Source organism: Castanea sativa, chromosome 2 (assembly GCF_040712315.1).
Source record: "Castanea sativa cultivar Marrone di Chiusa Pesio chromosome 2, ASM4071231v1".
NCBI lineage: Eukaryota > Viridiplantae > Streptophyta > Magnoliopsida > Fagales > Fagaceae > Castanea > Castanea sativa.
In genome coordinates, this window is record NC_134014.1 from 50,014,839 (window position 1) to 50,042,737 (window position 27,899).

Here is a 27,899-nt window from a genome sequence, read left to right on the forward strand (position 1 = left end):
CAAACTTATATAATGACCAAAATAAACTTGAAACCTCCAAAGTAACTTAAAACTTTCAAATCCTTTAAAAAAAAAAAAAAAAAAAGAAGAAGAAGAAGAAGAAGGAAAAATGGGACAATGGAGGGCTTGTTGCTTCAAAATACTCTCAAATCATAATGTTACCCATTTGAAACTTGAAATCGATAAAATAATAAAAATTGAGAAAGTTCTGATTCCACTCAAAATACTGACTAATTCTCATAGTTATCAAAATGTGAATCATATCATGAATCAATTTTTGATTTTTCTGTATCATGTGTCATAAGAAAGGCATTAGTCAATATTTACCAAACTAATAAATTCATTATAAATATATGAAAGGTATATTCATTATAAATTCATAATATATTCAACTAATAACCAATTCAATCATCAATTATGTAATAATATTTACCAAAAGTATGTAAATAAATCAAATTAAAATATATTTATAATATACATATTCAAATTAATTAAAATCAGAAGTGATAATACATGATATATGAGCGAAAATAATAAAAATTTTCATCATTTTGCCTAATCAACTTTATCTAAGTTAATGTTAACATGATGTTCATTATCTTTCAAAATTATTTCTTTATTAACATTTTCTAACAACTACTCCAATACCCAATAATCCACTGAAAACCTTCCCACTGAACCTAATTTCACAAAGTCTAGTGGTCTTGAGATCATCTATTAAGTTTGACCGGGTTTGACCAACTTTAACTAAACTTTGACTGCGCCTTTTTCTAAATCCAGCCGTTTAATTGTGACCATAATTTACTAAAATTATCCTTTCATTACACTCGTTGAATCCAACGGTTAGATTTCAGATCTAAGGATGGCATGTGATGGTCATATGTTATGTACTTTTATGACTATGTTCTCTCAATCTAATCATCCAATTGTTCTCAAATTTCACCAACACCAATATGTCACCATACTCTTTAATCCCAATGATCAAGATTCGAATATGAATTTCACAAAGTCTAGTGATTTCGGAACCATCTATTAAGTTTGACCGGGTTTGACCAAATTTAATTAAACTTTGACCGTGCCTTTCTCTAAATTCAACCATTTGATTGTGACCATAATTTACTAGAATTAACCTTTCATTATACTCTTTGAATCCAACGGTTAGATTTCAAATCTAAGCATGGCGCGTGATGGACGTGTGCTGTGTACTTTTATGCCTATGTGCTCTCAATTTGACCATCCATTTGTTCTCAAATTTCACCAACATCAATATGTCACCATACTCTTCAATCTCAATGATCAAGATTCAAATATGAATTTCACAAAGTCTAGTGGTCTTGAAACCATCTATTAAGTTTGACCGAGTTTGACCAACTTTAACTAAATTTTGACCACGCCTTTCTCTAAATCCAACCATTTGATTGTGACCATGATTTACTAGAATTAACCTTTCATTACACTCTTTGAATCTAACGGTTAGATTTCAAATCTAAGGGTGGTGCGTGATGGACGTGTGTTGTGTACCTTTATGGCTATGTTCTCTCAATCTGATTATTCAATTATTCTCAAATTTCACCAACATTTTTACAGCAAATTCTAAATGGTAGATTATTACTAGTTGTTATTGTTGGGGTAAAAAAGTAATGTTAATGTTAGGTTTAAATTTGAACCAATAACAACTAACCACCTATGATTTGTTGTGAAAATGTTGTGAATGTAACACTTCTCATAAAAAAATGTATGTTTTTTATTGTCTTTGAAAACTTGAAATACATACCAGGTTTAGAATAAATTAATTTAGTTTCTACACGTAACACTTCTCATAAAAAAAAAAGTGTGTTTTTATTGTCTTTGAAAATTTGAAATACATACTAGATTTAGAATAAATTAATTTAGTTTTCATATAAATCAAACATGTCGTGCAATGGTATAGTGGTTAGTTCCTAGGTGCATTAACTTTGCTCATGTGTTTGATTCCCCCTCGTTGCTCATTGATAAGATTTTTTGTCAACTTCTCTTTCTTCTTTTTAGATGTATTTTGGTGTACTGTATTTGAAGTTTTTTTTGTGAAGTTTGCATTTATCTTAGATGTCAGACACACAAAACAATAAAGCAAAATATAAATTATTTTATTCAAAATAAATTAATAAGGAGGCTAAAGTTGGAACTTGAAAGAGTAAAGTAAGGTGAAGCACGTAAAAAAGCACAAAACCAATGTTAGGTTAATAAGAAAGTCTACAAGTGAACAGTGACAAGACAATACAACATTAAAAAGAAATGGTAAATGAACCCACAAATTATGTAAAAAATTATTACTAGTTTTAATTTGAATCCACTACAAAAAAATTAATTTTTTACTCACCACTTTGCTAATAATAATTTACTACTTAAAATTTATTGTGAAAATATTATGATAGCTTTTCTCAATTGTGCTTTCTTATTCTTTATATTAATTTTTCTTCCATCCATACGTTTTTTTTTCTTGTTTTTTCTCCTCCACATATGTATACCGATGTACCGTTTCGGAATTACCACTATTTTTAAACAAAAAAAAAATTATATAATTATAATATTAATGAATCTAATAGTATATATATTATTTGAATGTTTCTAAATTTAACTTTTGGTAAAAATCCATATAATATGTTATGCATCTTTTTAAATGATAATAGTAACTAATTAGTTTATATTCAGCCTAAAAGTAACTAGTTAGTTTATATATATAATTAAAAAAAAAAAAGTGAAAGAAAAGACCTTGAGACAAGACAAGACCACATTAAAAAAGAAATGGTAAATGATACATTGATGGACACGTAGGGAGTAAAAAATGATTAAAAAATTAGAAATTTGTGGGTGGAAATCTAATAGTGTGTGTGTATATATATATATATATAATTTCATATTTATAGATTTAATTATTTGATAGAAGTCCGTATATTTTATTATGGATCTTTACAAATACATGTTACAACACTTACTAGTTTATAAGTTATAAAAATAAAAAAATAAAGTAAAGAATTTGTAACTTTTATTAAAAAGTTAAACAAAACCCTAAAATATCCATTAGTATCAGTAGATGAGACGTGGGGATTTGTCTTGGTTAGCAAAATGGTATTAAATTTATTTTTAAAAAACTAATTAATCAACCCAAAAAATGACAGCCTATTTTTACTGTTTTTTCACAAGTCCCAACCTAGCCTTTTAAGTTATCCACTCAGACACGTTAAGGGTCTGTTTGGATATAACTTATTGCTAAAAACTGAAAACTGAAAACTGAAAACTGAAAACACTGTAGTAAAATAATTTTAAAATGTGTGAATAGTACCGCGGGACTCATTTTTAATGAAAAAGTTGCTGAAAAGTGAAATTTGTGGATCCGTGAACAGTGCACGAATGCACTGTTCACAGAAAATTGGGTCAACACTTGCGGCTGGAGGAAAAAAAAAAAAAAAAAAGGCAAAACTTGGACGCAAAACGTGGACGCTGAATCCAAACCGCACCTAATTTAGCTTCCCAATTTTTACTTGTTGAGTCTCTTGCTCAAGAGTTGGTAATTGCATTCAATGGGTTTGAGACGTCCCATCATAGTTTATACTTTATAGTAGCTATAGGCTATATTATATATAGGGTCCGTTTGGATACCACTTATTTTGCTGAAAACTGAAAATAATAAAAAATAATAATAAAAAAGTTACTGTTCACGCGTTTGACATTATTCATAAACCTAAAATCACTGTTTATGGACAATAACAATGCCAGACGCGAAAAAAAAAAAAAAAAAAAAACGCATAAGCAAAAAACGCAAAACCCAATGCTCACATTGTCCACCTTGGTCCTTGCATCCAATTTTCAGTTCTAACCCTTTATGTAAAAGAAAAAAATAGTAGCTATATAGACTAGTAATAGTAGCTATAGGCTAGTAATACAGTTGGGAAGCATTATAGTTTATATTCTTAAGGAAATTTTTAAGTTCCCACGTCTCATCTTTGCTCCCCAAGTCTATAAATCTCAAGATTCAAGAATTATAGTTTATATTCTCTACCTATCTTCTTCATTTTGCTGCTCAAGAGTGTAAAGCTCTTCTCTTTTTATCTTCTTTTTATTTTTCCCACTTAGAGCCATGCAAACAACAAGGGCAAGAGGCGGATTTGCACATAATCTCTTCTCATCTTCCTCCTCAATGCATCCTAGATGGATTCTGTCTTTTTTATTTTTATTTATTTATTTATTTTCTTTTGATTGCAGTTTAGAAATATTTGAGAGAAAAGATTGTTTGTATATGGAGGGAAAATGGGTTAGGGATGGGCCAAAAATTATATTTGGAGGGAAAATGGGTATCAAAACTCTTTTTTTGTTATGTGCTTCTGTCCTTTTTCTTCTTCTTCTTCTTCTTCTTCTTTTTTATTGCAGTTTAGAGATGTTTGAGAGAAAGGATGTATTTGGAGGGAAAATGGGTCAGGATTGTTTGTATTGGGAGGGAAAATGGGAATAAAAAGAACACCTAACATAACGGATTTTGAAGTCCCATGATGAGCATGATCCCCATGTCTTTCTCAGTCATTACTGCCAATTATATATCACTCATCATCTCCCTCATTCTTTCTCACATACCCGCTAAACCTGTAGATCCACTGCCGCTGTTCAGGTATTTTCTTTTTTCTTTACTTCTGGTTTTGTTCTTAGTGTTTGTCATTAAATTAATAAATATGTCTTTAATAAAGAATGTATTAATTAAAACCCAAACTTTTATTATTAAAGCATGAAAAAGAAAAATTGTTGGATGTACTGAACAGTTTTTTTTTTTCTATGGTAGTGTAAAAGTCATTCAATTTCTTTGTTATACTGAAGCTGAAATATCAGACTCTGTCAATTTTTTTTCTTGGATTTTAGTAAAAAAATCACACTCTATGGTAGTGTAAAAGTCATTCAATGACTTTAATTGTGCTCAAACCCCAACTTTCCTTAGTTCAATGTACAATTTCACAAATCTGTATATTGAACTCCAAAAAAAAAATACAGATTGTCTTTTTGACCATGTGATAATTGCAAGTTTTAAATTTTCTTTCTAAAATTTTTTATTTTTATTTTTAAATTTATGTTCATAAAATTTCCATCACATTGATTAACACCCTGTTATATTCATGTCTCTTAATTGACATTAATTGACTGTAGTTTTGTTTTTCTAATCACCCTATAACTAATATTCATGTCCATTATCATTGTTATTTGGCCATGTTACATGTTGGAGATGTATATAGCAACTGTACTCAAAGAAACATGTGGTATATTATTTGTTGGTCTTTCTCTTTTCTTAGTTTTTTTTATCTTTAAGATCAACATGAAAAGTTAATCATTAAATTTTTTCTAGATAATAGCTTGGTTTCTATCACTGTTTGAGTATCCCATTTGTAAAACTTGACAAGAAAATTATTAAAAATATGTTTATTTCTTTTTGTTTTTGTGTTAATAAAGGTGAGTTTTACTTGCCTAACTAATACGATAATGAAAACTTCAAAAGAAAAAATTACAAATATAATTTTATTCATATCTCAAGTTTTCAACTTATTAAAATAGGAAAATTGTTAAAAAGTAGTATAAATTTTATTACCTATAAGTGGGCCTGACAATAGCTTTTTAATCGACATCACTTGATCAACAATATAATATAATATCCAAATTCTAAAAATTACTTTTTATTCTTACCAAAAATGATAATACCAAAAATGTTAATTGTTTGAACTTTTATTTAGTTGGCTCAATAATTAAAGAAAAATTTTGTCTAGATCCTTTTCATGGGGATGGAAGAAGTTCACTGGTAAAAGTTTTTTGGTCACTAACAGCCTTCTCTCAACAGATATGGAAAGCATTTTGTTTTTTGGTTTTTGTTTATATTATAACTAAAAAAAAAAAGAGTAGAAGGAAATGATTAGAGTGACTTTTTTATCTAGACGTTGTCATAGTAGTATCCTACTAGCTTAGTGAATTTTAATCCTTACTTCACCTAAGATTTTCTTTTGGGAAATTAAATTCCATCACCTAAGAATGCATTAATTAAAAAATTGATTGGACTAAGAGACCAGACTTTACTGGTAGTTTTGTATGTGCTTGATGGTCCCGCTGGGAATTTTTACTCTTAACTATACTAACAATATCAAGCAAATAATTGAACCCCGTCCAGGGGACTCTTGTTTCCCTCACCCCATTTGTCAACTGTTTGATTGGCATACAGTATACTATGTTCCTAGATTTGGATGCTTGTCAATTACGTGGCTAAAAACAATTCTAAACTTGTTTTGAAATTTCAAGATTTAGGGCCAAAGTCTTTTAGTGTATTGTTCCAAACTTTCATAGAAATAATGAATTGATTAGAATGTCTCTGGTTTGTTTTTTCCCATTTTTTCTATTTCTTTTTTTTATTTAATTAACATTCTGTTTGTGTATCCATTTAACTTCTTTTGCTTTAAGTTCACTATGAATGTTTTGTTTTTAGATAAGTGATATTTCGTTTGTGTTAATGGTTTTTCATTTGCTTTAAATTCTTTTACTTTATTTTCTTTACAATGATTATTTTTCTCTGTCAATTATATTATTTGTTGCTTCCTCTCTCTCTCTATCAATATATATTAGTTTTTGGCCCCCCAAGAAGAATGTCTCCACCTAATGGACCACCGCATGAGATGGTTGTCCTTACTGCATCTGGTGAGTGAAAGTTTAATCTTTCATGTAGTTATCTTTGTTATTGTATAGACTTTGAATAAGTTACTTTGCGAAAATGTTACTGACTATGCTATCTTTTTTTTTTCTAATTGTTACTATGCCCAACAAACGTAAAAGAGGTAGAAATCTATGCACCAAGTTTAAAAAAACTAAGGGAAAATGGACTTGTTCCGATAACCATCCCTCCAAGAGCCCAAGTACATGTGGGCGAAAATGCTAGTGTGTTTACAAGAAGGGTGGGCTTCATCATTCCTGAACATGCGAACCTTAGATATCAATCTTGGTCTAAGGCCCCACAAGAACACCGACAAATGTTGAAGAATCGTTTGGTGGTAAGTCGTTACTACAAAGGCTATGGTATTTGAAATTTGTGTAAAAAAATGAATGATAATTGTTTTTTTAATTGTTATGTTTTAGGCTGATTTCATGTTGGACCCAAATCGCGTTGAGGATAAGAAGTGTATGGAGATTTCATTGTCTACTACCCATAATAATGTTTGGAGTAACTATTACAAGGAGTACTTGAAATTTGGTAAGGAGGAAGTGAGGGCCAATGTTCCATCAGATTTGACACAGGACAAATGGGATGCTTTATGTGATCTATATGAAACAACCACATGGAAGGTAAATCTTGTTAATATTGAAAAATGCCAATAATTTTCAACACAAGTATATTTTGATATTTTTTTTTTATGATTGTTAATTCTCTTCATTTTAATCGTTATCTTTTTTCTTTTTTATCTAATACTTGTTAGGGTAAGTCAGACTGGAATAAGGCGAACAGAGGAAAGAATAGCACTGGTCACACTTGTGGATCCAAATCATTTATTGTTTTTTATGAAGAGGTTGCAACAATTTAATTCTTTATTATTTATAATAATGCTAGTGTATACATGTTAATTTTATCTTTATTATGTGCAGGAAAAAAAAAAGGTGGTAAAGAGATTGGAAAAGTGGATTTTTATAAGATGACCCACACAAAGAAAGATGGTTCTTTTGTGACTACTACCTGTGAAGAAAATTACGTAATTAATATTCCAATTTGATTTCATTTATATGAAAGTTTGATTTCATATAGATAATTTATAGAGTAAGTCTTGAATTAATTGCATAAATTATTTAGTAAAATTTTATGTCACCTGTGCAGAATCTAATGGCAGAAAAAGTAGCTAATGAAGAGAACCAAAGTACTGAGGAGGAAATTTTTACAAAAGTGCTAGGGACAAGGCGAGGCTTTGTAAGAGGAATGGAGAAATTTGTGATTCCGACCCCAACCCCAACCCCAACCCCTTCTTCTCATTTGCGATATGAGACAAGAATGAATATGGAGTTGGAAACCTGCAAGCAAGATTTGTCCAATGTGATGCTGAAACTGTCTGATGCAGAGCAAGAACAGGGTGACTCAAATCAAAAACTTGTTGAAACACAGAAACAAGTGGCACAGTTACAGAGTCAGGTAGAGGAACAACATCTGCAACTAGCTGTACTGATGGCAAGGTTTGGTAGCTAGTCTATAAGGTGATTAGTTTATTAGTATTTGAGACTTTGTTATTACTTTATTAGTATTTGAGACAATAGATTGGAATTTAAATTATGTATATGATATTGAACTTGGGTATTGTTTTTCTTTATTAGTAGTTATTGCTTATTCCTTTGATGGTTTCCCAGGTTCCCAAACATAATCTCCATTTTGTTTCCCAAACATAATCTCCATTTTTTATCACTATCATTTATTGTTTTTGTTTTTTGTTGGTATGCTCCAATTATGTTATATCTTTTAACTTTTTGTTGGAGCATTTTAATATTAAATAATTAAAATGAATAAATGTTATAACATAAATGTAAAGATATGAGAGTGAATATGGAAGATAAGGAGTTAGTAAAAATGTTTAATCCCACATTGAAAATGAGAGAGACTATTTTGTTTTTTTTTTAATTGTAGTGATTAATGGGCTAACATGAATTGTCTCAAATATTAGGCCAGATACGTGCGCAAGGGGGAGGTGAAGGGTGGAGGTGTCAAAAATAGAAACGAATCACCTGCTTGGATCCTCCTACTTGACAGCCCATTCAGAGTAATTACCAATTAATATTCCATTTTTATTATGGAAAATAATGAGCTATTAACCCACTTAATGGACTATTCGTTTGGGCCTTTTCATTATTCAAAAAACTCCTTATCTCATCATTAATTGTGTAACTCCAGCCCATCAGACACTTGTTAGGCTGTTGTATCATTGGGGAGACAAGTCAGAGACGGTCTGTGCCGGTTACAAAGTTTAGCCAACCAAGTGCTTGAATCTCGTTAAAGAGAGCGAGTGTCGCGTCTCAGTCCAAATAGTATTGTGTAATCTCTTTCTTTAAATTAATAAAAATTCAAAAGTATTATTCAGTTTCTCTTCATGTCATTTCCATTATCATTGTGTTTGCACAACACTTTTCAATAACCGGTGCCTAAATGTTCAGTGGTGTGGAAGTTGTAGGTTTGGAAAATCAATTAGGAAATGATAGTTGGGATGTCATTTATTTATTTTATTTACTTAATTGAACTGCTAACTGAATGTGTCTGGTTTATGAACTGGTTTATGGATCTTTACCGTTCCTGTGATATAATAGTTTAGGAAAAATAAGTTATCTTAAGCTTGAGGCTTTATAGTCATACTCAGTGCACAAAGCTTTCACTTTTGCGCCTTAGTTTACAAGGAAATAGTATTTTGTAGATATGAGAAGTGCAGTTGAGAGGTTTTTGACAGGGATTTTTGCATGGCAAAAGTTCACAATCATTTTAAGTGCCATCCCTAAATTTAGTGTCATCCCTAAATTATATTTTTGCTTAGATCTTCATGAGTATCTGTAAATCCTAAATTGAAACTGAAACTTAACTTTCCACTACATGAAGTAATAACTTCAAAAATTAGGCACCCTGGATATTATAAACAATCAGTTGTAGCTCATCCATCACTTAAACTTTGGGAGAATGAATTTAAGGTTGAAGAAAAAAAGAGATAAATTTGCAATGACTGACAGATTGTATACATACATACATACATACATACATATATATATATATATATATTTATTTATTTATATAAGAAAAGATAATAACTTCATGAACAAGTCATTCCCCACTAATTCCCCATTTCCGCTAGGCATGATTTTCAATGATTCCAATTCCAAGTGATTAAGATATATAATTAGCGCATGTACACACATTTGATATTACATGATATAATTTGAAAAATAAAAAGCTACTCACTTGAATACCAAGTTAAATTTAATTATTAATAAAAAAGCAAAAAAGGAAGGAAGGGGGGGGGGGGGGGGGGAAGCCCTCATCAATAAGATATAGCTAGATTACAAAAGCTATATGATAAGGGAGCTCAGCTAGTGGCCAAATTAGGATTTGATTTTTGGAGACAAAATTAAGAACTAACCACATACATAACTATAACAACACAACTTGTTCAAAAACTCTTTTTACAACTTGTTGAAGTGATAAATTGTAAGTGGGGAAAAATAAAAGTTTTATTAATGATGAATCTATGTGAAAGTGATTGTTCATCACTCACAATTTGTCATCTCAATAAATTGTGATACATACTAAGCACAATAACAATTGATTTTATAAAAAATAAAAAAAGGAACTAAGCCCAAATTTCAAATTGATTGAAATTTGGGCATTTAGGAGCAAAGCCCATGAGAAGAATGAAAAAATGAGCTGAGCCCATATATGTAGTCTCAGTTGGCAAAGTAAAAAAGTCCAAAACTTTTATTATAAAAAAAAAGGTGAAAAGAAAAGAAAAGTTATGACATAAGATGCACAGTGAAGACTAAAAAAACGCACCATTTTATTTTTTGGTTGTGGTTTTCTTTTCTCAATTTGTTTTTTGTTTTCTCACACTCACAATTCTCAACTGCGACACCGATTTGCACCGTGAAGTCAATTGCGAGACCAATTTCAGCACTTGGTTAGTCCCTATTTCCCTCGGCTTCTTTGCCTTCAACCCTTGAATTCGTAATTGGGAAACATAATTTCAGACCTTTGAGCATTGAGAGTGTTTTTTTTTTTTTGTACTTTGTAGGTTAGCGATTTGGGAAATGTAATTGGGTTGCCGCTACAAAGCGTGTAGAGGTTAGATATTCATATTGTTTTTATCTCTATAATTATTTTGTGGTTAAAGGGAGTTCAATTACACTAGTTGGACTATCTTATATTTATTATTGCTTTTGATTTTGTTTTTGAAATATTGTCAAATATTTTGATATTTGTTTGTTTCTAATCCTAAAATTAACATAAAGTAGACCTAAAATAGTTAATTATCACTTCCCCACAATGTCCTCTCCTAGTTTTTGAAGAACTGCCTATACTGTGTCCATATCTTTATCATACTTGTGTTCCATGTTTTGCGTTGGTGCTTTCTAGATGGAATGACTAAATGAATTTCATTAAAATGATCAAATACATGGGAAAAAGGCTTTGTTGAGGAAAATCCCATGCTCTCTATTTGTTTCTGAATTGTTTAGTTGGTAGTCTCAGCTTAAAGTTTTGATGCATAACTGAGGCAGTTACAAAGAATTGGGTATGAGTTTTGGCTGTCACATTTTTTTAAAACCATTTTGAACAGAGAGCCAGATAGAGTGATTTTTGGTTTTGTGGTCAGATTAGAGTTTGATCAGTGGTTGTATCATCTCATAAATAATAAAAAAATTTAATTAGATATATGTTTCTCAATTTATTATTTTTTTAGTCTAGATATTTTTAGAGATTGTTTTCCATTTTGATCTGAGGAGAGGGATTTATAAAGACTTTTTAGTCATTATTATGTAAATTACTAGAGTGGGACTTTTACACCTTAAGAATGAAAGGTAAAAGAGAAGAGGGCTCATTTATCTTTGGAAAGATTCTCAGTATCTTTTATTGTTTCAATGTAGGACATGTTGTTTGTAATAGAAACTTAATGTAAGTCCCACGTTGGAAAATGAAAGAGGATGCTGTACTTCTTCTATAAACACCACACTTCATTAGGAATTCCAGGCACTAAATGATGGGCTAGCTTTGTGTGAGTCTAATATTCTTTAGTTCAATGTTGAATTTGTTATGTCTTCCATTTATTCACAGTGAAATAAGTAATGCTGTAAGCATACTTTAAAAAAAAAAAAAAAAAAAGGAAAGGTCAAAAAGTTTTATGGTAAGTTATAAAAAAAAATAGAGGAAAAAAAATCAAAAATGGCCAAAACCAGTTCTTGTACATAGTTTTGGAGATTGAACCTCCTATTTACTGATTTTGACTAGTTTTTGAATTTTTTCGGTTTTAGGGTAATCACTAGTCTGGTATAGGTATGGCTAAACTAGTGGAATAAGCTGATCAGGTCTGGTTTTGAAACTATGGTTGTCACCCTGAAATTTTACAAATTGAGTATGTACAATGTACATATTCATTATAATTATTATTTTTACTTATCAAAAAATATTAATTTGTTTTTGAGGCACTTGTAGTCTTGTACAATGAACTGGTCGGACTAGCTGAATATAGTCGATTATGATTGTTGTTGTTTCAATAACAAGCAATTTTGTTTATATTTTTTAACTGATTTTATTTCTGAAGAAAATTGGGTTATACTTGGTAAGTAGTTCACTTCTTTTATATTTATGAATTATGATAGAGACATCATAATAGAGAACTTGTTTAACTCATCAACCCACTTCATCTCAAGTAAGAATGTGTTTGTTGAAATTATGATAGGGACATCAAGATGGATAAAAGTTGGATGCATGAAATTGATAGAACTAATACACGATATAGTGAAGGTGTTAAGAAGTTCATTAACATGGCACGTGGTCATGCGGATCGAGTTGGTAGGATTAAGTGTCCATATCGTAAATGCACAAATCGGTATTATCACCATATAGACACGGTGGAGACTCATTTGATTGTGAATAAATTTGATTTGAATTACACCGAATGGATATTTCATGGGGAAGAAGATCCGTTTTTTAAACATGTGCAAGCCAAGCATAATAATGATAATTCACAAGCAGAGGACATTGATGACGTTGGGGAAATGTTGGATGACATTTATGGGGAGACATTTCCAGATGCAAATATAGGTGAATCCTCCACTTCTCTAGGTCCATCAAACAATGATTACAAAGCAAGACCCTTTGATCAGTTGTGGGAAGATGCCCAATGTGAGCTTTATCTAGGTTGCAAGAAGTTTTCTAAACTCTCTTTTGTATAAAGGTGCTTCATATAAAGACACTTTGCAATTGGAGTGATAAGTCGTTTGATTTGGTGATTAACTTGATAAAGCAGGTGCTCCCAGATGGGGAGTCATTGTTAAAATCATATTACGAAGCAAAGTAGTTTAGGTGAGACTTGGATTTTAGCTATGAGTTGATACATGTATGAAAAAAATTCTGTACACTTTTCTGGAAGGAACATGTTGATAAAGAAGAATGCCCAAAATGTCGTACTTCAAGATGGAAAGAGGACAACGGTAAAGGTAAAAAAATTCCTTGGAAGGTCTTAAGGTATTTCCCAATTAACCTAAGGTTGCAGCGATTGTTTATGTCGAAAGATATAGCTAAAGACATGAGGTGGCACAAAGATGAGCGACTTAAAAATGAAGATTACCTTAGACATCCTGCCGATTCAATGGTGTGGAAAGAGTTTGATAAAAAACAAGCTTGGTTTGCTGCAGATTCCCGCAATGTGCAACTTGGTTTAGCAAGCGATGGGTTCAATCCATTTGGTAACATAAGTACATCATATAGCATGTGGCCAGTACTACTTATGCCGTATAATTTACCTCCATGAAGGTGTATGAAGGATCCGTATTTGATTTTGTCCTTACTTATTCATGGACGTAAGGCACCTGGAAACAAACTTGATGTGTACTTGCTGCCGTTGGTGGATGATTTAAAAGAATTATGGAATAAAGGCATCAAGACGTATGACGCATCAATGCAACATTCATTTAGGTTGGATGCAGCGTTATTATGGACTATAAATGATTTTCATGCATATGCGAACTTATATGGGTGGTCTACCAAGGGAAAGTTAGCATGTCCCATATGTAACGAGAGTACAGAGTTGAGTTATTTGAAGTCTAGCCACAAATTGTGTTACATGGATCATCATCGACTCTTATCTCAGGAGCATAATTGGTGCCAAAAAAAAGAATTTTTTGATGGAACTAAAGAGTATAGGATAGCCCTTAATGAATTATCAGGAGATCAACTATTACAACAACTAATGAATGTTCCAGAAGTGCAATTTGGAAATGATGAAGCTACAAGAAAAAGAAAGCGCATGAAGATTAAGTTGAATTGGACAAAGAAAGGTTTTTTTTTTTTTTAGTTACCTTACTGGTCAACATTGAAACTAAGGCATAATTTAGATGTCATGCATATTGAGAAGAATATATGTGACGGAGTCTTAGGTACACTGATTTATGATAGTGGAAAAGGAAAAAATAAAGACACTTCTAATGCAAGAAATGATTTAGAAGATATGAGCATACGTAAAGATTTGCACTTATAGAAAACTGGTACATCTACAAAAACGCCACAAGCGAAGTATACATTGACAAAAGCTGAGAATACAAGATTCTGTGATTGGCTGAAAAATGTGAAGTTTCCTGATGGGTATGCATCTAACATTAGTAGACGCGTGAACACCAATGAGGGTACAATTTCAAGAATGAAAAGCCATGATTTTCATGTACTCTTACAACGATTACTTCCTGTTGCAATTCATGGATATTTCAATGATAATATACGTACAACATTAATTGAATTGTGTTTATTTTTTAAGGACTTGTGTTCACGAACATTGAAGTTAGATGTCTTAAATCAAATGAAGGAAGACATTGTAGTGATTTTATGCAAAATAGAAATGATATTTCAACCTGCTTTTTTCGATATAATGGTACATATAGCTCTTCATTTACCTCGAGAGGTAGAGCTTGCAAGCCCTATTCAATTTCCTTGGATGTATCCAATTGAAAAGTTTCTTGGTAAATTAAAGGGGTTTGTGTGAAATAGAGCACGTCTAGGGTCAATTGCTGAGGGATATTTATCTATTGAATGTTTGACATTCTGCTCCATGTATCTTCGTGAGATTGAGACAGTATGGAGTTGTGAGGAGTGGAATAGCGATAGATGCCGAGGGAAAAGGGATGTAGGCTTGTCTATTTTTTCACAACCAGTATGTCCTTTAGGAGCAACAAAATATGTAAGACTTGATGATAAGCATCTCACACGGGCTTGATGGTATATGCTTAGCAATTGATCAGAAAATGATTCGTACAAAATATAAGTGTTTCATCGATTTTTGTTTTTCAATTTACATGTTACTTAGCAATAAAATGAAGTGCATATATATTTTTATTATGTAGTAAGCGTTATTTGAAGATTCAGTGATTTTTTTTTTAGAAAATTTTCATGTTACTTGAAAATAAAATGAAGTGTTTTTATGTATTTATCATGTAGTGAGCATTATTTGGAGATCCAAGGAGAAGGCATCATTGACATTGATCATAAGCATGAAGTTGAATTCGAAAATTGGTTCCACAATCGTATATGTGGGAGTAATGTGACAAATGTGTCAAAAGAATTATATAGTCTTGCATGCGAATCTAATGCTCTAGTTGCAATTTACCAAGGTTGCATTGTGAATGGTGTTAGGTTCCACACAAAAGATCGTGAACATACTCGTCGTACTTAAAATAGCGGTGTCTTTGTTTCGGGTGATGAAGATGGTGGAACAAAAACTGACTACTATGGTGAGCTGAGGAATGTTTTGGAGCTAACCTACTTGGGCAATAATCGTGTATATTTATTTGAGTGTGATTGGTGGGACACTAGGGATGGAACAGGAATGCAGAGGGATGAGCTTTTTACAAGTGTGAATACATCTCGTACATGGTATCATTCTGACCCATTTATCCTAGCATGCCAAGCTTCACAAGTTTTTTACTTGAATGATACCAAATTGGGCAATAGTTGGCGAGTGGTGCAACATATGACGCATAGAAACATGTATGATATTCCCATAGGCACAGAGAAAGTGCATGAAGAAAATGAAGAAGATAATGGTGATGCGGTATACCAAGAAAGTGAATGTATTGGGGTTAATGCAACAGTTCAATAAGAAAATGATGAAGACTCAACTTTGTTAAATAGAGATGATGTGCCAACAATAGATTTGGGGGACTCAATTCCAATTGATGATGTATATGTGCAACTTGATGAAAGTATGTTCATCAATGATGACTTGTCTAATGAGGAATGGGATACAAATTCCAACAATGAAGAAGAAACATATAGTGATGAAGATGTTTCAAGCTCAGATGAGGAAAAGGATTTATCTAGCAATGATGAAACTATTAGAGATCTTGGGGATGAAGATTAAGTTGAGTTTTGATGCAAGTTAACTTGTGTTAAATACATAAAGCTTTCATATCTTCTCAACTATGGTATTTTTGAAAAATAAAAATGTTAAAGTTTTACTTGGATGTTAAAACTATTTTGTACACATTTTTGTCATCTACTTTAGTTCACCTTTACATTGGTTTATTCTTTTTATTTCAGGTTAAAATGTTGCATGCCTTGGGCTACTGATGATGTTGATGGGAGATACTTTTTATTGCAAATTTGATTGTATATCTTCTTGAGGAATTTGTCATTATTTTATTATTATTTGAGAGAGTAGATTTGAATTTAAATTATGTATATGATATAGAACTTGGGTATTATTTTTCCTTATTAGTAGTTATTGATTGAGTAGTTGTTATGCTTATACGAGTATTTGTGATTGAAAATTTGTGATGTGTGGAATTGTGGTTTATTAAAGTCGGATTATTATGGCAGTGACCTGATTGTCCTTATCATGAGTTCCTCTTTTTTGGCCCAATTTAAAACTTCTGTTTATAACATGCAAATAATACCTTGTCTTCTACATCATAGCAATCCATCTGGCAAAATCTAATTCACAAATGGCTAGCATGTAATCCTTGTAGAAGATCCAGCTGCTTGACTCACTCATGCTGTGAAACTTCTTGATTCATCTGCAAATTATATTACACAGTTGTCTGGTGTTAAAGCACATTGTTTATGTGTCATTCTACATTTTGACAAGTGCTTGCACTTTTGGATCTCATTGTTTTGTTTGGATAGGAGATTAAGAATGAGAAACTTAAGTTGGAACATGTTTAGCTTTCAGAGGAGAGTAGTGGGTTTTGTGTGTAGAATCAAAAATCAGCTGAAGAGGCTTTTTAAGCAAAAGAATTAGCTTCTGCTGCTGTTGTGGAGCTAAACAATTTGGCTGGTGAAGTGTGAAAGCCCTCCAACATTTCGGTTTCGGGTCTCCTAATCTTCAGAGGCTGTGAGTAGTCTCCCTTTCTTTTCCCTCCTTTTGTGTTTACTTCTATAATTCAATGTTATTGTAAATTATTCCGTATAAATCTAATATTTTAAAGGTGTCATCAGATGTCATTTCCTTGTAAAACCATGAAGAAGCTTGACATATTCTTGTTAATTAGGATGCTTGCCTTTTTTTTTTTTTTATCTATTCTGTCTTTCCCCAGTCCCAACACATTTCCTTGTCATGCAAGAGTTTACATGGCTTTTAGCCATTTAGTATTTTAGTTGATTGTAGTTTGATTGTAAGTTCATGCTAGTAATCATCATTAGTTTTTGGGGTAAATGCAATGTTTTCATGTGTCATGTAGGAGAAGAGAAATGCTGGGACTTGTTAATCGAAGTCTTCTTATCCCATATTTGTCCCTTATTCTTCTTCCTTTTTTTTATTTACATATTTGGGGGGGGGGGGGGGTTGTGTTGTTGGCGTGTATGTTTGTGTTTGCATGACATTGTTTCTCTATGCAGCATGTTATTTTAAGAATTGGGGAAAAGTTGGTTGGTTGGTATTATTCAATCTATTTTATGAGAAAATCTTGAGTGGTTATGAGATACTTGTTTAAGACATATGTAGGACACTCTGGGGGTGTTTTGAATTTAACTTGACATAAAAAAGTGTAAGCATTTAATGTTGTGGATGGAAGCCTCTGCAGCTTCTTGCATATTTGTAAGCTCAATTGGTTGGGAAACAGTTTGTCCTCTTACTTTGAAGTTCAGGTGCCCAAATTTTTATTCTTTCACCTTTTATATAGCATTAGTTCTATGCCCAACAAAGTAGACAAATGTTTTGTGTTTGATGTGAAAGCACATCCAACTTGACAACTACTTTCTTTTTCTTTTTTTTTTCTTTAAGGGGTGGGGGTGTGGTTCATTCTTTCCTCCAAGTATAATTCTCGCTAGTATAACGGGGTTTATACAATTATGTAATTAAATTTTCTGACTGGTAGTACTTAAGTTTAATATAGTTACTTATGCTATTTAATAGTATTAAAAATTCCGCATATTGAACATTAGAGTGTGTGTGTACAAGTTGTGCCAGCAGAAATACTGTTAAGTCTTCTTGGATTTCAACAAAATGAATGTCAGAAAGTCCTGCAATCAAGCTGGTGATAAACCCTCAAAGAGAAAAATACCCAAAACCATTGTTACATAATTCAAGTCTAAATAAAATAAACCATAACCCAATTATTTATGGTATGATATTCTGAGTAAAATAAACTCCATGCTTTAGGCAGCATTGATCACCATTTCTTTGATTTGCTCTCTTAAATTTTCAATTCCAACCTCGTGAAAGTGATGAAACTAGCATAGAGGTCAAAGATCAAATAAGGAGATTCTAGAATTGGAGTCTAGTTTTGATGTGGGACCTTATTGGCACCATTCAAAAGCTTTTTTTCGTCATTGATGAGTCTTAGTAAGATGCATAATTTGGCGAACTCAAGATTTACTAAAATGAGAATTAATTGGCTATACCAAGCCCATGAGTCTTCTTTTTAATTTTCAACTCCTTTTTCCTTTAATAGTTCTTCTATTTCTTAAGGCCTTAGATAACCAACCAAATTCATATAGAGATTGAGAGTTTAAGAAAACTCTAGCAGCTTTTCTTCTAGCTTTGTGGGTGTGATTGCAGATTGAGAGTTTAACAAAACAGTTGAACGTTTTTGACATCTTTTAATGAAAAATTAAATGGAAAAAGGTATGATGGAAAAGACTCTTTGTGATAATTGAACTATCATAACATTTTAAATTGTTACTTTTCTTTCACCTTCAGTTTAATTTAATGACTTTATTGCCTCCAAGCCATTTGCTGAAGAGTTAACCTTTGTTGGGTCTTGTTTTGAAGGTTCTGCTGAAAGTACCAACGGTGGTTCGTCTTGAAGGCACAAACGTGATCAGAAAAGAGCACAATCTCACTCTTTTGTTTAGCTTGTAAGTCCAAGACGTTTACCAAACACCATGTGAAAGAAACAAAGTTTTTGTTTTTATTTTTTATCGAAGAAGAAACTAAACTCAAAGTCTGACACTTCAACTTTGGGGAGTGTCAAAGTTCACATCTTTCCTGGTTGTGTTAAATTGAGGGGCTTTTGATGATCTCTCTTTATTTTACCTTCTAGGTATTTGTTGTGAAATTTTAAAATACTCGCAAGTGTACAAACCGTACCGAAGTATAGTTTGACAAGAACGAGGTCGAACCCACAGGGACTTGAATGAACGTAGGAAAATTAATCAAATTTTAACCAAATTAATCATAATCTAGTTTAATAAAAATTGGTTGTTTTGAAAGTAAATAAACTAAGCAAATAGTTAAACTAAGCAAAAGATATAAAGCAATAAAAAGATGTAAACAATCAAGAGAAAGGAATTAAGGTTTTGGAATCCGTCTTGTAAGTCATATCAGCATATATTTATGATCATTAATTTTTCCCAACTACTACATGATAATCTAGAAATCAATCTTGCTATCATGGAAAATATTCTCATTAAAATCCTTATTTTAAAAATCAAAAGCATGTTCTTCTTCGCTTCTTAAGTATAAAATCAAATCATCAATTGTATCTATAGCCAAAAAAATCACAAGATATATCCAATTCTAAAAATCAAATCATAAATTGTATCCATTGACAGATAAATCACAAGCGATATCCAATTTTATAATCAAGAATTAATAAACCAAGCATTCAATTAATTAAGACAAATCCTAAATCATGAGAAAAACATGATTGAACTCATATCTAGAATCTCATCTTAGTCAATTAAAAAGAAGCAAGAACAATTTAAATCATTAAAGAACAACTATTGTGGGAAAAATCAAATCACATAAATATTACTAATAATCCTTAACAAGGTTTCATCCTCAACCCTAATTATAAATTTAGCTACTCATAGTAATTAAAATAAAATACAAGAATAAAATACTAAACATTAAACTAGACAAATAAAATAAAACTAACTGTTATAGAAGAAAACCAAAGAAGTAGCCACACTCTCTATGTTCAGCCCCCAGCCCTAGCACTAGCCCCCCTTGAATTTTGCCCTAAAGAGCCTTGAAATAGGTCAATGAATCCTATTACAAGTTGAATTCCTGTTTGGGAAAAATTTCAGATTTTTAGGCTTCACTTAACCGACAATTTTGGCTCATTTAACGTCAGAATTTGAACTTTTGGTAAACTACAAAGTTGTAGCCCTTTGAATTAAATTTCTAGCCCAACTTGAATCATCTCGATTGGACATCAGAGCCGAAAGTTATGCCAAAAATACTAACTGATGTGTAGGCTGGAATCCTAATCCGAATTGAACTTGGATTTGATGCAAATTTCCTTTGATTCCCTGCTCCAATTGGACTTAAATTTAATTGGGTTGGCCTTCTTTAACTTCATCATGGCCCTTGTAAAAGTAAAGTCCATTAGCTTTCTTCTTTGCACAAATTCACTTATTTAATTTCATTCTCCTACAAAAGACAAATTCACGCAATAAGATTTAATTAAGCACAAAATTGATTATTCACCATTATTCCAAAACCAAATATAAAATGCATGAATTACCTCAAAATAAGTATGATAATGCTTTCTAACAATGATATAAATATGCAAAATTAAGCTATTATCAATGTACATCAGTATTCCTTAATTTTGGTAAACAAGTTGTGGGTATCTTTGAAAATCAACAACTGTTACATGGTTCAATTATGGGTCTCTGTGTCTTAGAGTTTCATGGGTTTTGAATGATTTTGGAGTTTTTGTGTGTTTTGGGTGTAACTGATTGGTGAACTGTAAAAAGGGTCTTAATTTAATTTGAGTTATGGAGTACTTTTTAAAAGGAGACTAGTTTGGAAATACTGAGAAAATTGGATATGGAATTTTAGCGGTTACTTTTCTCTTCTTTTTCTTCTTTGTCTTATTCCTTGTTGGCCCTTGTTTTGTGATTTGTTCATTGCAACAAGCTTCAACTTGGTTGCATATCTTCATGAGGAATTCATTATTATTTGATTAGTATTTGAGTGAATAGATTGGAGCTTTTATTAAATATATGATATTGAACTTGGGTATTATATTCCCTTATTAGTAGTTATCAATTGAGCAGTTGTTATGCTTCTATGAATATTTGTGATTGAAAATTTTTTATGTGCATAGGATTGTGCTTTGTTATTTCTCAACAAGTGCCCATGTAAAATTCAAAATGTAAATTTTAAAGGAAAAAAATTGTAAAATATTATTAGCGACGACAATGTCATCGCTAATATTTTATCATATCATTAGTGACGACAAACAATATCATCGCTAATATGCAATTTTTAGTGATGACATGTTTGTGGTCACTTATATATCATTATTTGTGACAACAGCAAGCGTCGTCGCTAGTAATGACATATTAGCGACAACAAAAATGTCGTCATTAATAAGAATGTAATAGCGACGACAAAAAAATTTGTCACTACTAATGAGCTAGTAGCAATGACATTTCTTCTTAGGGTCTCAAGTTATTTATGACGACAATTGTCATTATTAGTGACGATTTTGTCGTCTTTGATAGTATTGTATTTGCGACGACATTAATTTCGCCACTAAAAACTTTTTTGTTACCATTTTCGTTTAACAAAAATTAGCGACGACATTTTTCGTCGCCAATATAATTAGCAATGATATTTAAAGCATTAGTGACGACTATATGCCGTCGCTAAAAACCAAATTTCTTGTAGTGAACATATGGTTCGCTAAGGGTCCATTTGGTTGGGAAGATGAAAAAGTGGAAGGATAGAAAATGAGAGAGGATGGAAAAGTAGGAGGATAGAAAAGATTTTAGTTTTCCCTCATTTGTGTTTGGTTGGGAGGATGGAAAAGTGGAGGGTTGGAAATTTTTTTTTGTTTGGTTGAAAAGAAAAATGAGAGGATTGAAAATAAAGTTTTTATAAATTTACCATCATGTCCCTATTAAATAAAACATAAAGTAACACATTATACTTTAAAAAAAAAATTTGTGTATAGATGGACACTTCATTAAAGTATAAAGTGGAAAAAAAAAAAAGCATAAGAAATTAACCCAAAACTGTTTTCTATAAAAAACAAAAAAAAAACAAAACCAAAACGAACCAAAATTTATGAGAAAATAAACATTCAAGCACCAAAAAAAAAGAAAAAGAAAGCTAACACATCCAGATTAAAATCAAAGAAAAAAAGAAAAGAAGTCAACACGTCCAGACCAAAAAAAAAAAAATAAGCCAACACATTAGTAACAGAGAAAGAAAAAATCAAAGAAGAAAAAAAAAAAAAAAAAGGAGGTGAAGTCCAACATGAGGGATATTTTTGGAAGCTCATTTCATGAGCTTCTCCCTCCCTGTTTTTTCCCCATTTTGGGGAGAAATCTTTTTGGTAGACCCGGGAAGAAAACACCTGACCCCACCACAAAATAAACCACTCCCCCTCCTCAATCAAACACACACTAAAACTTCTTTCTCTCCGCTTTTCTCTCATAAATTTTTCATCCTTCCTAATATCCCTCCAAACAAACACACCCTAAGTGTGTCTAAGAAAGTAGTACACCATGTGAATGTGAATGGTATGGCATTGAGGTTAGGTACCCGTGTGCTAGGTACATTTGTATAAGGACAATGATGTAAGTACATTTGTATAGTTGAATGTTTGTACACTATAATTTTCTCATGCCTCTTTTTGCCTTATGGAGAAGGTACCTATTGCATCAAATATATATAACATGTAGGGGTGTGCATGGGTCGGATTGGGTTGAGTTAAGGAGATTTTTTACCCAAACCACCATGGTGAGTTAAAAAAAATTCAACCCAATCAAATCCATCACATAAGTCCAAGTTCAACCCAACCCACATGGGTAGCCAACCTACATGGGTCGAGTTGAACCCATGGGTTGGACAATTTTTTATTACTATTATTATTAAATTGAACATAAAAAATATAAATATATTTAAAAAACCCAAAGATTAGTATCAATGTAACTCCTTAAAGGCAAACAACACTAATAACTAAATAACAATAGTAATTTACTAGGGTTTGTGTGAACTAATTGGTTTTTATATAGGATAGGATGAACTGGTTATTTTAAAAAATTTATTAATTATATAATATATTTTAAATATATATTAAATATATGGGTGGGTTGGGTCGAGTTTGGTGGTTTTGAAATTTTATGACCCGCACCTAACCCGATCTAACTCACTATAAAATAAAATAAAAAGTGTGACCCAACCCAACCCACCAAGCCCTAAAAACTGACCCAACCCGACTGGTTGAGTTGGGTTGGGTCGGGTCGGTTTTGGTGGGTTGGTGGGTTGGCTGCATACCCTATGTATCTCATAGCATGTGGAGTTAATAATTGGTTATGAACTTCTCATGTTACGTATATGTATGGGGGAAATTATCGTGTACTTTCAGAGTACCATAAATGCGTACTTTCTCCTCTCTTATAAATGATGGATCTCATTAATTAAATTCATGGTGAGACCCACCATTTATGTAAGAGGGGAGAGTACACATTTATGATACTCCGAGAGTACCTAATAATTTTCTTATGTTTGGTGCATGAAATAATTTTATTAAGTATAAACATGTCTTAATCTCTAATATTTGTCCTTACATATTGCTTTCGAAGCAAGATGCGCAAGCCTCTTACCCCTAATAAAATTATTTATTTGGTAAAATTGTCTTTTTATTTATTATTATTTATTTTACACAAAGGAGCAATAGAACATCAAAATATAGCATGGTTGGTACAACAAGGCCAACTGATCAGTTGGCATTAGGGTTCCTCTATTTGAGAAATTATTCAGTCCTTTTAAGGGACCACATCATCAATGCCTAACATACTCCTACTTAATAATATTGTGTCATGTGTTACATTTTATTAAGTCAAATCCTAATCACCAACCAAATAATAATAATAATAATTTTCCGTCCCCTTCACATATACTTCAGGGGGTTCACATAAACACTCCCAACTTGTATATTTGAACACCCTGAACTAAACATTCTAAGAATTTTGGTTAAATAAAAATAATATTGGCCCATAATCCTTAACCCCTTAAACAAAAATAAACAAAATAAAAACACTAATAATTAGGAAAATTCAATGGGCACAATAAAATCTCACAACATTTTCACAACACCCTAATTGTTATTGTGATAGGTCATGCATAGTCTAATATTTTATTTTTGTGATAGCTCATAGTCTAATCTTGAGGAACTAACATCTCAGTTTTTGACATTTTGTGAAAGTGTTGTGACAATTGGTTGTGTCCCTAACACAAAAAACAACAAGAACAATAAGATAGCTCAAACAACATTAATATTAAGCCAAACAATAACAAATGAACAAAATATTGACCAAAAATTCCATTAAAAAACAAACAATAAAACCCCTAATCATTTAGATTCACGATCAACCTATTCTATAAAACTAATCTTGAATATCATTTTTCCTAAAATAGCGTTATCAAGATAGATACTATGGCTGTGAGTTCTTCTTGGTGGCATCAGCAACTTTGCTCTACTTAACTTTGTAGTTGTAATAGTTTTGCTCTCCTCAGCGGCTCAACTAGCAATCGCAACAAGTATCATCCGTCACTTTTTCTCACTTTATTACTTTCATCTCAGCATTATTAGATTTTACTTTATCTCCCATAGGTCCCTTTTTGCTTTGAGTAGTGCTACAAGTTTTACTACATTGAATTACAAATTGATGTGTCACCAATCATAGAGAGACAATTCAAATATTCAGTAATAAGGTGGTTGAAACCCATCAATCACATTCATTGTCACATCATTTTGCAAGCTTTGTGTAAAACTTTTATTGCCTTTAAAATTTTTCTTTTGCCTTTTCATTTTGTTAATAAAAGTAAAATATAGAACTTCATGTATTTGCATTTTTTTTATGATGTCGATATACCCAAGTTATATTTTTATTAAATTTTATATAATTTAAGTTTTTTAATAATAAGAAAAAAATCCTAATGCCACCACTATTGGCCATAGTAGCGTACTACCAAGTAATTTAATTTTTAACCAGAATGGAACATGTCGATACTTGGTACAACAAATATCACCCATATTTGTATTGGTTACTGTATAAAATAAAAGAAGTATTGTTATGTCCACAAAATTTTTGCAACAAATCCTTTGTATTGCCTTTAACATTTTTCTTTTTCCTTTTCATTTTGTTAATAAAATTAAAATATAAAACTTCATGTATTTGCATTTTTTTAATGATGTCGATATACACAAGTTTTATTTTTATTAAATTTTATATAAATTAAGTTTTTTAATAATTAAAAAAAAAACCTAATACCACCACTACTGACCATAATAGTGTAGTACCAAGTAATTTAATTTTTAACCGAAATGGAACATGTCAATACTTGGTACAACAAATATCACGCATATTTGTACTGGTTAGTATTTAAAATTAGAGAAGTACTGTTACGCCCACAAAATATTTGCAACAAATCCTTTGTAATTAATTATTATTAATTCTAATTTAATCTCATTATTAAAAATGTTGTATATATATAACATTTCTCTTAAAATAAATAAATGGATGAGAAAAAGTTAACGAAAGCCCTCAAGAGTAATAGTTTAAGAAATTTTTTTAAAATTTTTTTATAAAAAATAAAATTAATTTTTTTAACCACTTTTTATATTTCCCTCAAAAATGGTATCAAAATTTTTCTTAAATAATTTATTAACATTTAACAATTGTATAGGGGTATTTCAAAAAAAAAAAAAAAAAAAAAAAAAAAATATATAAATATATATATATATATATATATATATATATATATATATATATATATATATATATATATATATAGAATGGGCATCTTACAATTATCGAATATTACGGCGTCGTTTCTTATTTCCAATTGATTCAATTATTTTTTCTTTAGTGAAAAAAAGGCCACGGTATTTACCGGTGAAACAAAGCCCAAAGGGTGTTTGTTCTTTCTAGAAACCCAGAACAGAGAGAGAGAGATGGAGGAAGAGGAGCACGAGGTGTACGGCGGAGAAATCCCAGACGAGGGCGAGATGGAGGGAGACATGGACTCTCACGCCGCCGACGTCGATATGTCCGCCGCCGACGACGACGCCGTCAAGGTCCTCCTCTCTTTTTCTTTTTCTTTTTGAAAAGATCGAAAACCCTAGCTTTCGGTTTTCGATCACCGTTTGGTTGCATCAAAACCCAAAATTGATTATCGGATTGATTGCAGGAGCTGGATGAGATGAAGAAGCGGTTGAAGGAAATGGAAGAAGAAGCTGCCGCTCTCCGTGAAATGCAAGCTAAGGTCGAGAAGGAAATGGGCGCTGTTCAAGGTTCTGAAATTCTCTACTTTCCTTTTCCGATTTCTATGATTGTTTGCTGAGAAAATAAACCCTAGGAAAAATATAAATTTATACTTTGATTGTTCATATGCTGCCTTCTTTGTTTTTACTCGAATTGCTATGAATTTTATAGATTATATTAGTGGCGATGTTTGATATTGAGCTACATAGCTTGAAATGTTTCTGTCTAAGTTGTTTAGATAGAACATTGATGAAGTGTGTAAGTGATATATTTCAGTTAATAACAAAAAAGAATTTTGCAGGGAGTGATCTCAGTCTAGAAGTTTTGGATTTGAAGCCAATCTGATACTATGTTTAAGTGTTGTTAAGATAGAACATTAGCCTTAAGTGCTCATTTTTAGAGGTCGAGCCTAGGTGCGATAGCAAGTGCCTTCCACCAAAAGCAATAGGTTACAAAAGTTGGAGATTTGTGCATTGAATACGATTTTTTTTTTTTAAAGTGCTTGTTTGGCTGGTATAAATCATTTTCATTGGTCTATTTGGCTTTAAAAAGCTGGGCAAAAGTATAGTTGTAATTAGAAAAGTGAAGGTGAAGGTGAATCTTTAAAAGTTGTACATTAGAATATCAAACAGGCTTTTAAGATTTAAGTGGTGATGTTCTAGTGTTCTTAAGATATAATGTTTTTTAACATGTCACCTTTTTTGTATAATTTTTGTTTTTTCTTTTAATGCTTGGATTATATTTATGTGTGTGTCATTTTCTGCAGACCCTGCCACTGCAGCTGCTTCTCAAGCAAACAAGGAGGAGGCAGATGCACGATCGGTGTTTGTTGGCAATGTGAGAAATGCAATCATCTATTTATTTGAACTTAGCCTTTTCCAAGATTGCCATTCTTTTAGATTAGTCTGTTGACTCTTCGGGGTTATATGATGTGTTATCTTGATTTTTTCTCCTCCACAACTTTAAATATTCATTCTTGAAGTGCTTAGTCTTTTAAAGAACCATTTATGTAGTTTAGTGATGGTTGAGTTTTGTTTTTATTTATATATTGTTATTACTTCTTGTTATTATTTCATAGTAGTGCTTGTTCACATGCTCCCAAGCGTAAATGTATATGTTGAATCTTGTTTGGAGTTACCTTATACTATCATAAACAGCTAATTTTCAAGGTAAATGAAGTATGATGATATTCTTGAATGCGGGATGGGCTTCTGGTGCTTATTTTTATCACCTGGTAGAGGTAGATCTTACAAATGATTTGGAGGAAATCTTTTACTATTGCCAGCCAAGAGCCTTGTATCTCAACTAGCATCTCTTGGTGTTTCCAACGGAGACATCTAGGGTTCAAATCCCCCCACCCCCATCTATTGACGTATCAAAAAAGAGTATTTTACTACTGACATGTTTACTCCTATAAGATATAATAGGATTTGCAATTTTCCAAAAGAGAAAAGAAAAG

General features: G+C 31.7%; 2 protein-coding genes and 1 long non-coding RNA gene across 4 annotated transcripts in view; all 3 read left to right on the forward strand.

Moving 5' to 3' along the window:
- The window catches only part of LOC142625627 (polyadenylate-binding protein 2), a 101,033-nt gene that overhangs the window by 67,959 nt on the left and 5,175 nt on the right, over positions 1 to 27,899 (forward strand). The window contains exons 2-4 of the mRNA XM_075799291.1: positions 26,131 to 26,253; positions 26,367 to 26,469; positions 27,207 to 27,277. Coding sequence (XP_075655406.1) covers positions 26,131 to 26,253; positions 26,367 to 26,469; positions 27,207 to 27,277 — 297 coding nt within the window. The remainder of the gene's footprint in view (positions 1 to 26,130; positions 26,254 to 26,366; positions 26,470 to 27,206; positions 27,278 to 27,899) is intronic.
- LOC142626510 (uncharacterized) lies at positions 6,811 to 7,986 on the forward strand. 2 transcript variants are annotated; one of them, XR_012842513.1, is made up of 4 exons: positions 6,811 to 7,046; positions 7,132 to 7,338; positions 7,470 to 7,739; positions 7,862 to 7,986. XR_012842513.1 is itself a non-coding variant. In XM_075800347.1 (3 exons), exons 1-3 carry the CDS (start codon positions 7,026 to 7,028, stop codon positions 7,572 to 7,574), a joined length of 333 nt encoding a protein of 110 aa, XP_075656462.1. In that variant the 5' UTR covers positions 6,811 to 7,025; the 3' UTR covers positions 7,575 to 7,986. The 2 variants fall into 2 exon arrangements, 1 of the variants encoding a protein (XP_075656462.1); XM_075800347.1 differs by having other exon boundaries at positions 7,470 to 7,986.
- On the forward strand, positions 10,591 to 19,250 carry LOC142626070 (uncharacterized). The gene is made up of 4 exons (XR_012842445.1): positions 10,591 to 10,682; positions 10,797 to 10,846; positions 16,895 to 17,102; positions 18,981 to 19,250. It is a non-coding gene; the product is annotated as an uncharacterized LOC142626070 (long non-coding RNA).

Coding starts and splice junctions, on each gene's coding strand:
- LOC142626510 (XM_075800347.1), top strand. CDS start 7,026: ATGTTGAAGAATCGTTTGGTG. Junction 7,047..7,131: donor TGTTGAAGAATCGTTTGGTG/GTAAGTCGTTAC, acceptor GTTATGTTTTAG/GCTGATTTCATGTTGGACCC. Junction 7,339..7,469: donor ATGAAACAACCACATGGAAG/GTAAATCTTGTT, acceptor AATACTTGTTAG/GGTAAGTCAGACTGGAATAA.